The following is a 12,455-nucleotide window of genomic DNA, read 5'->3' on the forward strand; positions in this document are numbered from 1 at the left end:
AACACTAACTGCCCGTTTCGCCCTCCTCCAGCCCCTTTCGCCCTCCTCCAGCCCCTGGGAACCACCATTCTGTTTTTGGTCTCTACGAATCTGACTCCTCTAGGGACCGCCTATAGGTGAAATCACACAATATTCGTTTTTTTGACTGTCTGGCCTTTTCACTTAGCATAATGTCTTCGATTCTCATTTGTCTCGTAGCATGTGTCAGAATTTCCTTTCTTCTTAGAGCTGAATTATATTCCATTATGTAGATATAGCACATTTTATTTATCCATTCATCCCTTGAAGGACATTTGGGTGGTTTCCCTGCTGCTTTCCTTCGACTCCCTGCATTTATTTTTCCACGATCTTGTACTTCTAATCTAAAGCCTTGTCAATCACAGTGTTTGGACTGGGTCGAAAGTTTCAGGTCTGATCAGTGGCTTTTGTTTCTCCCAAATTATTTTCAGGTTGTTTTCAGAGGGAGGCAACTTTTCTTCTGAGGAAATCAAGTCACTGTGTCATCGACTGGAGAAGGAAGCTGCCCGGATAGAGTTTGTTGAAAGTTTAATCATGATCAACATGGAGAAGATGGAGAGCGAATACCTGGACCAGGTGTGTGGACCCTGCCCCGACCTCCAGCCGGGCTCCCAGGACGCCTGGTTACAAGGTGGTCACCTTGCTCACTGCCTGATGGGCCGGTCATACCCTTTCCAACATTAATTGAGCCTGTCCCATCTGCTTCTAAAGTCCAAAAGTTCCAAATTATGGCCCCCCTTTTTAATTTTTTCTCTTTCTTTACAGGCTAATGAGGTCATCAACAAGTTTGAAAGTAAATTCCACAACCTGACTGTGGACCTTATTTTCATAGAGAAAATCCAGCGGTTGCTGACCAATCTGCAAGTGAACATCAAGTGTGAGGTAGGACAGCTTTATCCTTCATCTGGTGAATGTTTACCACACACACTTGCATGCCAGGCACTGTCCCAGATGCTGGCAATACTGGTGTGGTCTCTGCCCTGTGGGACTTGCACTCCAGCCGGGCAGTCAGAGACTGATCGTAGTAACTTCTAACATCCACTGAGTTATTATGCACCGTGCATCCTGCTAACTGAATTATTTTGATTAGCTGTACGAGTCCTCACAAGAGCTGTGTGAGGCAAGTACTGTTCTTATCCCCGTTTTAGAGACTCAGAAAAAACTGAGGCAGAGAGTCATTCAGTGACTGAGGCAAGAACACAGAGTTCCTAAATGATGGAGCCAAAATGTGAACCAGGTCTGCCTGACACCAGAATGAGGGCCTTAACCTTGCCAGGCCATCAGGGCTCCAGAAGGGAAGAGGGCCCTGTGAGGGGCGTGGGGATGGAGAGGGGAGGATTTCACCTGGGCTGGGAAAAGGGTGCTTCCCAAGGCTTGAGGGAGGAGTAGGAGCCAGCCAGGCAGGGAAGTGGGGAGCAGTGTCCTAGAGAGATCACGAAAAAAATCCCGGGGGCTGCAGCCCAAAGGAGAGAGAGCTTGAGCAAGAAAAAGTGGGGAGCAGGGAGGCTGGAGAGGTGACTGGGTCAGCAGAGCCAAGTGAGCTGGGCTCCCGGTGCTGAAGGGAGGGCCTGAGCAGTGGGGATTGGGGAAGGGTGCTATTTATTACAGTTTTTATTTAAACTGTATAATCATTAAAAGTTTCTTCAAAAACATCATTTTGATGGCTTCCCTCTCCTCGGTGTGTTACCTTTTTTACTTAACCATTCCATTTTGGAGGAACATTTGGTGGGTTTCACACAATGGTGTGATAGAGATGCTTGCAGTGGAATCTCTGGTTATATCCATGGGGCATCTCCCAAAGCTAAAATTATTGGGTTAGAGCATGAACGTTTTAAGGCTTTTTGTGCTTTCCTGGTGACTTATACAGAAGTCCTTTAAATTTGCGTTGATCTGGTTTCTAATAAGGTTATACGTTTTCCCCCTGATTTCATTTTTTTCAGTGCTTAATCCGTCTCCCGGATAATGTTTTGCTGAACATTTTCTTGATCAAAGTAAGTTTTCTAGAAACTAATCTCGGAACCTCTGGTTTTCCTAGGTGGCAAAATCTAACTTGCAAACAGATGGATTAAATTCTTCTCTGGAACAGCTTCAAAGCAAGATTCAAATGTGCCGAATCTCAAAGGGAGATAAAACAGTGAGTACTCAGTAGATACCAAGTGATTAACAGTAAAGATACATCATGCTAGAATCATAAACTGGAAATAAACTTATATCAGTGATCAAGATTTCTCCAGCACCAGAGGGTCCTCTGAGCCTTCCTACTTAACGCCTGTTTTATTCAATGAAATTCAGGAAGAGAAGGGAAACCAGCCATTGCCCCCAATCCCCAGGGCCTCCCAGGCAGATGTGTGGAGGCCAGTGAGTGAGAGGCTTGAGTCTGCCCTCATTCCACACTGATGTCACCAGGCATCCCTCTGTGTTATTGGAACACAGCCCTGTTTGAATAACAGTAGTAGGACTCTACCCTCTGAACAACTACATTTTGTTTGATTTTTTCCTCTGTTTTGACCTTTGCACATAAATTGGTTACTTCTGTTTTCTATGTATAAACTATGAAATGTCCAAATTGGTGGAAAGTCTGGGAGAAGCAAAGTTCTAAGTGCCTGCCAGGCCCTGATCGGCATAGCAGGTCTGTGGGTGTTCACGTTGTTGACTTGCTTATCTTTCTGCCTCTGGTGCGCGTCTCTGTCCCCTGTGCCACTTGCCTGCTGGTCACCCCAGTAATCTTTTCTCCACAGCTCAGCCAGGCACTCGAGAACCGCACGTTCCAGCCAGAGTTTCTGTCTTTTCTACTTCAGTGACTAAGTTGAGGTTGTGTTGTTAGCACTGAGAGCTAACATTTCTTTTTCTATCTTTATTGCTTTTTCTTGCATAGTTACATGTACTTGTTGAAAAAGGTTCAAACATCCACAAAGCACAGAGTAGAGAATACTCTTCCCCACATGGGGCAGAGCCCGTGTGACCTCTGTGTTTTCATGCAGATGTTTCTACACATCCCCTGGGGAGCAGGGGGAAACCGGCTTGACCTGTTGTGACCCCTTTAGCAGGCCCTTTAGGGACAGCTCTGTCTGTTCAGAGCAGAAGCATTTGCTCTCCGACATTTCCTTGCTTCCTACCTGCCCCCACCCCCTCCCCCTCCTGATGTGTCAGGGTGTTAGGCATGGTCCTAGGGGCTTGCACAGATTCCAGGCACAAGGTGGGGAGCATGAACTTGAACAGCTGGGCCATCCTGTGTTGATGGAGGACGCTGGTTGGGCACTTCTGCAGAGTGGTGACCAGGAGACGGAAGCGATGCCTCAGATGCACAGTGAAGGTGGTAGGGACCAGGGAAAGGTACAACCAGGGCCGTGTGCTCAGTGCCACGTTAAGGAAGATCTTTCTGGCTCCTGGGTGCAAAAAAGCAGGGAGACGGGTAGGAATGAGGCAGGGTGCCAAGACTGAATAGTGACACTATTCAAGGTGCCAGCAGGGACATGTTCCAATCCCAGGGCTGGGTGGGACTCAGAGTGCATTGGAAATGAAGGAAATGGGAAGAGGCCAAGGCGCCACGTGGCCTAGGTCACCCACTAGGTCAGCGAGCCATTCAGGGAACAATGTGCGAGGACCGCTGAGTGATATGCAAGCTGTGTGGTGAAGGTGAATGCCCTCATGGAGCTTCCCTGACCCCCGTGGGGTATGGTCTGGGGGATCGCTGCTCTGAGGGGTCATGTATTTGATACATGTTGTTGTTATGGAGATGGCAGAGTATTAGAGCTGGAAGAGATCCCCAAGAACATTCTGTGCCCTGTCACACAGATGTGCAGACTAAGTTAAGCAAATTTAAATCATTTTCCCAGAACTAACCCATAGGACGAGGAATAGAACTCCCGTTGTCCCATCAGTGCAGGAGCCGCTGCCCCAGTGCAGCTGCCCAAGAGAGCTGGCCCAGGGCTCCCTACTCCCCCAGGGCCCTCCCTCCAAGTGAAGGGCCACCATGGAACCAAGAGGTGTCCTCACCAGCCAGCCTGTTCCTGCGGTTCAGACGGAGTCAGCCTGCCATCCCGCAGCCTGCTTCCTTTGGCTTTTCCCCTCTGTGTTCTCACTAGATGGTAACCACAGAAGACCTCCTTGGCCTTGTTGGAACTTGGAAGGAAAAATTGAGCCAGCGGATTCAGTACCTCAACTGCAAGCTGGACCTGGTGTCCGTGACTCAGATGGTCTTTACTGTAAGGAATGGGGTGGGGCTATGAGGGGGAGGGTGGGTGGGCTGTTAGGTCCAGGCTCCCAGAGACCCACAGGAAAGACCAGCAGAGCCTAAGGAAAGGCCTCCCAGGCCCCTGCTGGACATCAGGCCCACTGGGATGCCTGTGAAGTCAGATCTGGGTTCGCATCCCAGATGGACCACTTCCCTGCACGGGAAGACCCCTCATCTCCCGGCAGCGCCTCCTCATCCCATTAGGACCCTCGGCTCACCTTGTCCAGCAGCTCTCAGAGTGGCCTCACTTCTCAGCCTCTTCCTTCCCACCCACATCTGTGAGCAGCCACTGCTTCCCCCTACCCTGCCCCTGGCCTTGTCCAAGTCCCCTGTCTCTTGCCCATGTGGCTGTGCTCATCCTCTCACTTCTCCCCATGACCCCATCCCTGAGCTGCAGCCAGTCTGCCCATATCACTCGGCTGCCCTCAGGATAAATCCAGCCCCTTTAACTGGACCTACACAGCCTCCTCCTTGGTCTGCCCTCTGTAGCCTCTTCATTTCTCTGGCCCCCCTAAGAGGTCACTTCCCCCAGATCTTCTCTCAACTCCTGGTCTGGGCCAGGGTCTCTGGGACCCCGTAGCACATCCCACTTCCCCATGAGCCCACAGGCTGTGCTGTAAGGTTTCCATTTTGAGAGCTGCCTCCCTAGACTGTGTGCCCCAGAGGGCAGAGCCTGTCACCACACACCCAGCCTCTCTCACTATCAGAGGTGCTCAGCCCACTTCCAGGAGGACGTGTCATTGAGCCAATGGCAGCAGAAGTGTGCACCCCTCGAGTTCTGCTTTGGCCGCCCTCAGGCCCTGCCTCTTACTTCCACGGTTTGAACCAGCCCTTCCTTCTATCGGGAGGCGCTTCCCGCCATGCCACTGACTCGAAGCTTTCATTCACGCCTTCAGTGCTGCACCTGACAGGACGGAACTCAGGAGTCCAGCTGGAGTCCTTCCCCTGTGGGGCTTACAGTCCCCCACTAAGCCAAGACTCAGAATAAAATAGGGAACAGTTCAACTGAGCTGTGGGCCACCCCTCAGACCCTTTCTCTAAGGTCCAGCTCGAGGTGGAGGTGGCCATGCACTTGTCCATACACTCACTCGTTCCCCTGTCCACCTGTCAGAAACCTTGCCTGTGCACATCTGCAGGCAGCCTTACAGGTCCATGTCCCTCAGCCTCATAGAAGACACTGGAACTTCTCCTTCACAGCACTGGTCCCAGTGTTGACTATTTGCAGAAGTCCATATTAAATGTCTGTCTCTCTTACTAGACTGTAAGCTCCATGCAGGTAAGGGTCACAGGTGGCCTCTTCACCCTGTGTCCCAGATCCAGGCAGAGCCTTGCAGAAAGCAGTCACTCAGGAAACATTTCTGAAGGCTGGCACATGCATAAATGAATGAATGAATGCATGCATGCATGAAAGAAAGGAAGCCCTCTAAGGCAGATATGATCACTGCTGCTTCACTGAAGAGGAAGGAGAGGCTCAGAGAGGCCAGGCAGCTGTCCTCCAGCCCCAGCCCCTGGGCAAGGTGGAGCTGGAACGTGAACCCAGCCCGCCTGCCTCCTTGGCACCTAGACTGGGTCCATGCAATTGGGCCTTTCTCGTTGGCCTACAGGACATCTTGACCAACCTAGAGGTAGAGAGTGACATCCTGGTGTCTTCAGAAGCCCATGAAGAAGAGGCCAAGGTTGATGCGGTCAACCCTGAGTCCTTCACCCAGCCAAGCCGCATGGGGAAGTCCATGATTGAGGACCCAGCTGTGGAGGTGGTCAAGAGGCTCCTACAGTGAGTGGCCCTGGGGTGCACAGGGGGGCCCTGGGCCTTTGGGGCCAGCTCCCACGTGGGCCACCCTGACAGCTGTGACCTCATGCAGAGGCTTTTCCTCCAGAGCCTCAGCTTCCTTCTCTGAAACTGGGCTCCTGAAGGGCAGAGGCACGTGGCATTCTGGGCCAACAGGGATGGTGCCCAGTGCCTGGCCTGAGCTGTCCTCATGGTCACTGGGGAAAAGCTTACATCCTTTCCTTTGGTTTCAGATTTCCTGACTCAAGATGTTTAACCCAGCATTGTGACAAAGATCGGTCCCAGACAGGTAGGGGCAGGCAGGGCAGTGGCGGTGGGGAAGCTGGTGGTGCCACTGGGCCTGTCCTTACCTTGGATCCTCTGTTCTTGTTCTGGGTGCTCATCACCAAAGCCTTGAGGAGACACCGGAACTGGGGAGAATGCTCCGTGAAGAAGGACGTGTCCATCGCCAGTGCTGTGTCAGCAGCGAGGTAGAGATGCTGGGCTGCATGCACAGGCCAGACCTGTTCCCCTAACAGAGGCCAGAGGCCACCCTTTACCAGACTGGGTCCTCAGAGCACACCTCCTGTGCTCACAGCTCTGAGACTCCAGGGGACCCCGTGAGGGGCCGGCTCTGACACCAGCTTTAGACAGGCCTGTGCTCATTCTTGCTGAGTGACTCGGCTCACATGGACATAAGTGTGTTCCACCCTGAGAACCTTTCTGGGAGCTCAGTGGTTTTCCATGGTGCCAGCTGGTGGGTCCGAGCCCTGCTACCTCGCTCCCCACACATTGTCCTGGTCAGAGAGAGTGACGTTGGAGATGGCTTCCCTTGGATGATGGAGCATCAGGAGTCCTGGGCCTCTGCATCCTGGTCATATGCTCCACCTATTATGCCCCATGGGAGTCATTAGACTCATGCCTCAGTGAGTATGAGCCCTGGCTGGCCCCTGGCACCAATTTTATAGAAGGTGGATAACAGAAGCCACGTAGCTGAGCTGACTTTTTGGATCTGCTGTGAGCCCTCGTTAACCTGGTTGAATTCTTGGTTTTGAGGAAGTGGCAGTGAAGAAATTCCTTCTTTGCATACATCCAGAAAGCCTTTTTGAACAGGCATGCCATCTGCAATGTGGAAATAAACAAAGACCAACCAAGTGAGAGAAGCAAAGGCTATTTATTTAGAACTTGCTTCCGCCAGGGAATCCACCACTCACTCCCACTTGCATTTTAACAGAGACTCAAAGGCAGGCAAGGAATGGGAGCGGTATATAGTGGAGCAAAGAGAAGGCTTCAGATGTGCCTGATTGGAGGCTGCTGGCCTGAGGAAGCTGAGTCAGGCCAGCCAGCAGCCGGCGTCCTATGTGATTGGTTAGGGGTGCAATTTGGCTTTCTCTGTTGGAAACAGGGACAAAATTTAGGGCAGTGGTCAGTTACTAATTAAGTCCTAGCCATTTGGGGTTGATTGTTACAGGAGGTTTTGTTTATCTTCCTGATGGTCACTAGAGATGACAGTCTGTCCTCCTGCAAGTCTGACTTCCAGTGGGTTGGTTTCCTGAGTTGTTCATTGTAGCTAAGTAGTTGGTTTCCTGGGCAGGTTGTTGCAGGTTATGGGCCTGAGTTCTCTATTCATATACGGCCCAGCCATTGCCCGTTTGTATATTCAGTCTCTCAGTGGTTATCTATGAAGTCCACGTTGCTAGGGCTGCCAGATAAAGAATTCAGGATGCCTAGTTAGATTTGAATTTCAGATGAACAACACATATTTTTAAACATAAGTATGTCCCAAATACTGCATGGGCCATAATGCTAAAAATTACCCATTGCTTACATGAAATTTAAGTTTAACTTGTATTTTTATTTGAAAAGTTGACAGCCCTCCATGTGGCTCAACCTGTTTTTCTTTGAGTCCTCACCAGAGGGAAGCAAGGATATACATTTCTGGGCCCGAGCACCTCTGTCCCTTGGCCCCTCTGATGGCCTTGTGTAGATTTTAGTGGTTAGGGCTTCATCCCCACGACAAGGTTGTCTCAAGAGCTGTTGAGTTGGACGGGGCTCCCGCAGGCTCAGGTCTGCCTGTGTTTGTTCGTAGCCTCCAGAGCACTGACCCACCTTTGTCCCACAGCGTCTCACGGTACTCCAAGCCCAACCGACTGGACAGAAAGTACCAGGTGCTCGGGGACAAGCCACCTCCTCCGGCTGAGTAAGTGACAATGCCATTTCCTTTAACTCCACTTTAACCTGTCATCTTTGTCAGGGGGCAGCTTTGGCAGGGTTCTCCTAACTCACCTGAGGGCAAAATAAGAAGTGGGGGGCAGAGCAGGAGAGGCTGGCGAGGGGACGGATAAGGGTCAAGGTCAGTTTGAGCCTATTTCACATACATGTTTTGATTGATATTTTTACCCCAAATTCACATTTTCTAAGCCAAGTATTTTGTGGTCACAGGGCAGCATACCTTGGGTGGGAGCTGGGTTTTTTGTGGTTTTTGCAGTTTTTTTAATGCTTCCCCCTTCCCCATTTCTCTCTTCCTTTATTTGAATTTCATTGATTAAAACAAAATCTGTTGCACTTAACATGGCTACATTTCAAGCAAACAAGCAAAATTTCCACTTCAGAAAATTGGAAGCACTCAGAGAAAGTCAGTGTTTATAACAGAGTCCCCTCACCCCTTCCTCAGGGAGCCCAGCCTCACAGCATCGACTCGTCAGTCATTTTACCCCACAGTCTTATCTCTGGGATTTTGTGAACTATACAAAGAAGGGCGACTTTTACATCCAGTGACCCAGAAGCCTCATCCAAGTCAGCAGCTAGACACCTCCTTTTCCTATGCACAGAAAGACATTGCATTAAAACCTTGACTCTCACAATTTTGTATAGTTCTGTCATGTTATCACCTGTTTATATCCATGCAGCCATCACCAAATCAACAAGCAGAACTGGTCCATCACCAGTATCTCCCCCTTTTACTCCTTTATAGCCCCACCCACCCCCACTCCCTCACCATCCCTAACCCTGAGCAACCGCTAATCTCTTTTCCATCCCTACACTTTCGTCACTTTAGGCATATCCTATAAATGTTCTCATACGGTATATGACCTTTTCAGAGTGACTTTTTGCACTAAACAAAACAGACACACAGAGTTTTTGTCCTGGTGGACTTTACCGTCTGCTGGGAGAGGTGGAAGTTAATCGGGCAGTCACACAAATCCATCCCAAGTCCCCACAGCTGTGGGGAGAGCGGCAAAGCTGAGAGCCACTCAGAGTATTGGAACGAGTCAGTAGGAATTGCCACTGAGCCAAGAGGAAGAGCAGGAACAAATGTGACCAAACAGAAAGTTTCTAGCATTCTTGGAGAGGAATCAGTGTAAGCAATGGGGCAGAAGTGAGTAATTACAAGGGGGTAATAAGGATAACGATGCTTGGAAGGGGCCAAACTCAGCTTGTCACATACAAGTGGCATTAAACTAGACAGGTAGAAATATTAGGTGGGACCATGCTTTGGCCTCACGAGCTGTCCTGCTCCAGCTCAGGCTGGGCTGCTGAGTTCTCAGAATGTTCTGTCCATTTGTTTTGTCCACACCATTGGGTGTGATTAGAAAGGACTCCCAGGGATCTGTCTTGCGTGTGTTGCAGGGATTTTAAAGGCATCATCCTGAGCCTCCTCTGGGAGAGCAACGAGCACCTGCTGAACGTCGTGGAGGTGAGGGCTCTCCCTGCCCTCTGCCAGCTGCAGGCCACACGTGCCCAGTTGCCTCTGCCTCTTGTCTTCTGCTGAGAGTGGCCCTGTGGGTGAAACTGAGCAAAGGGTATTCCAGTCCCCATGCCCACAACTTCCCAGCCTCTCTCACAGTGTGGTGTTTTTCATCCTAGGAATTAAAGCTCTTTCATTCATCTATCCATTTATGCAGCCACCAAATATTTCTCGGGTGCTAACCGTGTGGCAGATAGTGGTGTGCCGAGAGGAACAGGCCCCGTTCCCTGTCCCTGAGAGGCCAGCTCCCAGCGGAGGGCCGTAGACCCTGTGGCACCACAGAGTGCTGGGTGGGGCCAGGAGACCTGCAGTGGGAGCTGCCCAGTGCCCTGGCCCAGCATACCCCGACAGGGCTGTCTGTGTGCTTTCTGCTCTACCTCCCACCAGGCTGGGAGTCTACAGAACAGAGCTCTGGGTCATCTGTAGTTGTGGCCCACAGCTTCCTGCTCTGCTTGGCGCTTCACAGAAAGCTCTCAGCCTGGTTGTTAAAGTGAGATTCCATTTGGGTCTTGAAGGATCCATAGAATGTTGCCATTCCTCGCTCCTGGCTCCTATAGCCCTGGGAGACTGGCAGTGGTGACAAGGACAGAAAGACAGGGAGGAGGAGCATCCTGGCACACGGGACAGCAGTAGAGAAGGCGGGGAGGCGAGGAGAGTGAGTGGAGGATGTCCCAAGCTGTCACCTCTCTCCTGCAGGACTTTTACCGCAAAGAGAAGCGCCCAGTTGCCAGGCCTGACTTCATGTTCGATACTTTCGACCAGTGCGCAGAGAACATTGGCAGGAAGATCCTGGAGTACCACAGCCAGGCAGAGGAGTACCACAACTCCTGTCTCATAGGTGGGTGCAGCCCGCAGACCGAGGATGTGGCACAGAGCCACCTGGAGGTCACCGGGGAGGCACAGGAGCCTCCCTGGGAAAAGCTGACATCTTAGAACTAGGTAAAAATCTCAATCAGATTTAACTGGGGAGAAACAGCAATGCCCCCCCAAAAGTTCCCTTTTCTTGAGAAATGTGGTAATTTGCATTATCAAAAATATTTCACTCATTGCATAGATATTTTTTACTGCTTTATTGAGAGATTCACTTACCATGTAATTTGCTCATGTAAAATGTACAATTTGGGAGATTTTAACAGAGTTGTACACAGAGTTGTACAGCCATCACCACTGTGAATTTTGGAACCCCCTGTCCCTCCATCACTTCCCCAACCTGAAGCAACCACTAATCTACTTTCTGTCTCTATAGATTTTCCTATCAGGGCTTTCATATGAATGGAATCATGCAGTATGTGGTCTTTTGAGGCTGGCTTCTTTCACTTTGCATGTGTTCAAAGTTCAGTCACTTTGTAGCAGGTGTCAGGACTTCACCCCTTTTTGTGGCTGAATCATATTCCATAGTATACATATACAGTAGTCTGTTTATTCACTCAGTGACGGACATGTGGGCTGATATGAATGCTGCTGCTGCAAGCATTCATTACGTGTTGCGTGTGGATGTATGTTTTCATCTCTCTTGGGTGAATAACTGGGAGTGGAATTGCTGGGTCTTGGGGTGCCTCTGTGTTCCATCACTGAAGGCTCCTTCCACAGTGCCTACTGTATGCTGGCCTTGCTGGGCTGTGATGAGCTTGGTAGACACAGCCTCCTGGAGAAGAGGGACACGAAAGCAGGCAGGTAGAACACATCTTACCATATGTGTTTATTATCAGGACAGAAAAGGAGCTGTGGAGACACATGCACAGGCCCCCATTTCTCTGTGTCCACGTGCGTTTTATGCAGTTGTAAGCCCTAATTATTCCTGCTTGTAAGGCAGGGAATCTGAGGGCCCATCACGGGCCTCTGTGCTGGCTGAGGCGCAGCAGGGGTAGAGAGGGAGAGGATTAGGGGACCCAGACCTGGTGTCAAGACCTGGCACAGCCATCTCCCAGCCGTGTAGCCTTGACCGTCACGTCATCTCTGTGAGCCTTAACCTCCCTGTCTGTAAACTGGAGACAATGACAACAGCCGCCATGCAAGGCTTTTTTGGGGGGTCAGCCCCTCCCGGACCTGCCATGTCCAGGGAGCATCAGCGGCAGTGGCTCTCAATACTGTCGTCGGAGAACGACTGGAACTGAAACTGTAGACCGCGTTTCATTTCTCTAGCTCAGAATCTCCCCAGATGAACTCTGTGGGACCCCATCCCGCGTGATCTTCCTCAAAAGAAGGGCTCCACGGTCAGATGGGCTCGGGAAATACTGAGGATTTTGTCCCTCTCTGGAAGGCTGGCAGTTCACATTAAATGGAGACTTCTGTTTCCCTCAGATTGGGAGCCCAGTATTCCCACTGAAAACGTGTAAAATTGCTGCATATAGCTTTTCTGTGATGAGCTCTCTTAAACGCGTGGATGAGCCAGCTGCAAAGGTGAAGTGAAATAGGGACTCAGAGGGGTGAACTGAGCAGTAGCTCTGGCTCTCGCCCTAAGGGCTTTGCTGACTCCCTGGAGCACTTGAGCCTCTGTTTTCATGGTCTCAGGGCACTGGGAACAGAGACCGAGCCCCAGTCCACCCAAGGTGGGCAGTCTGAAAGGGCGCAGCCACCTGAAACAGACTCCACGGGGCCCCATCTGCAGAGTAAGGGAATGAGACAGACATGAACCCCCTCCGCCAGTGACTAGAAGGAAATTTGTCTCATTACAAGCCATGGTTCTG

At 50.7% G+C, this 12,455-nt stretch overlaps 1 protein-coding gene across 3 annotated transcripts in view; it reads left to right on the plus strand.

The window, feature by feature from the left end:
- Positions 1–12,455, plus strand: part of CCDC180 (coiled-coil domain containing 180) — a 59,013-nt gene that overhangs the window by 40,807 nt on the left and 5,751 nt on the right. For 2 of the 3 annotated variants that reach the window (XM_074361860.1, XM_074361864.1), the window contains 10 exons: positions 450–594; positions 784–900; positions 2,054–2,152; positions 4,104–4,223; positions 5,857–6,026; positions 6,275–6,330; positions 6,433–6,511; positions 8,143–8,220; positions 9,651–9,717; positions 10,465–10,606. In XM_074361860.1, coding sequence (XP_074217961.1) covers positions 450–594; positions 784–900; positions 2,054–2,152; positions 4,104–4,223; positions 5,857–6,026; positions 6,275–6,330; positions 6,433–6,511; positions 8,143–8,220; positions 9,651–9,717; positions 10,465–10,606 — 1,073 coding nt within the window. Of the gene's footprint in view, positions 1–449; positions 595–783; positions 901–2,053; positions 2,153–4,103; positions 4,224–5,856; positions 6,027–6,274; positions 6,331–6,432; positions 6,512–8,142; positions 8,221–9,650; positions 9,824–10,464; positions 10,607–12,455 lie in introns of those variants that run through there. The other variant, XM_074361861.1, reaches the window with a different exon arrangement.

The sequence above is a fragment of the Camelus bactrianus genome, chromosome 4, assembly GCF_048773025.1.
Source record: "Camelus bactrianus isolate YW-2024 breed Bactrian camel chromosome 4, ASM4877302v1, whole genome shotgun sequence".
Classification (NCBI taxonomy): Eukaryota; Metazoa; Chordata; class Mammalia; order Artiodactyla; family Camelidae; genus Camelus; species Camelus bactrianus.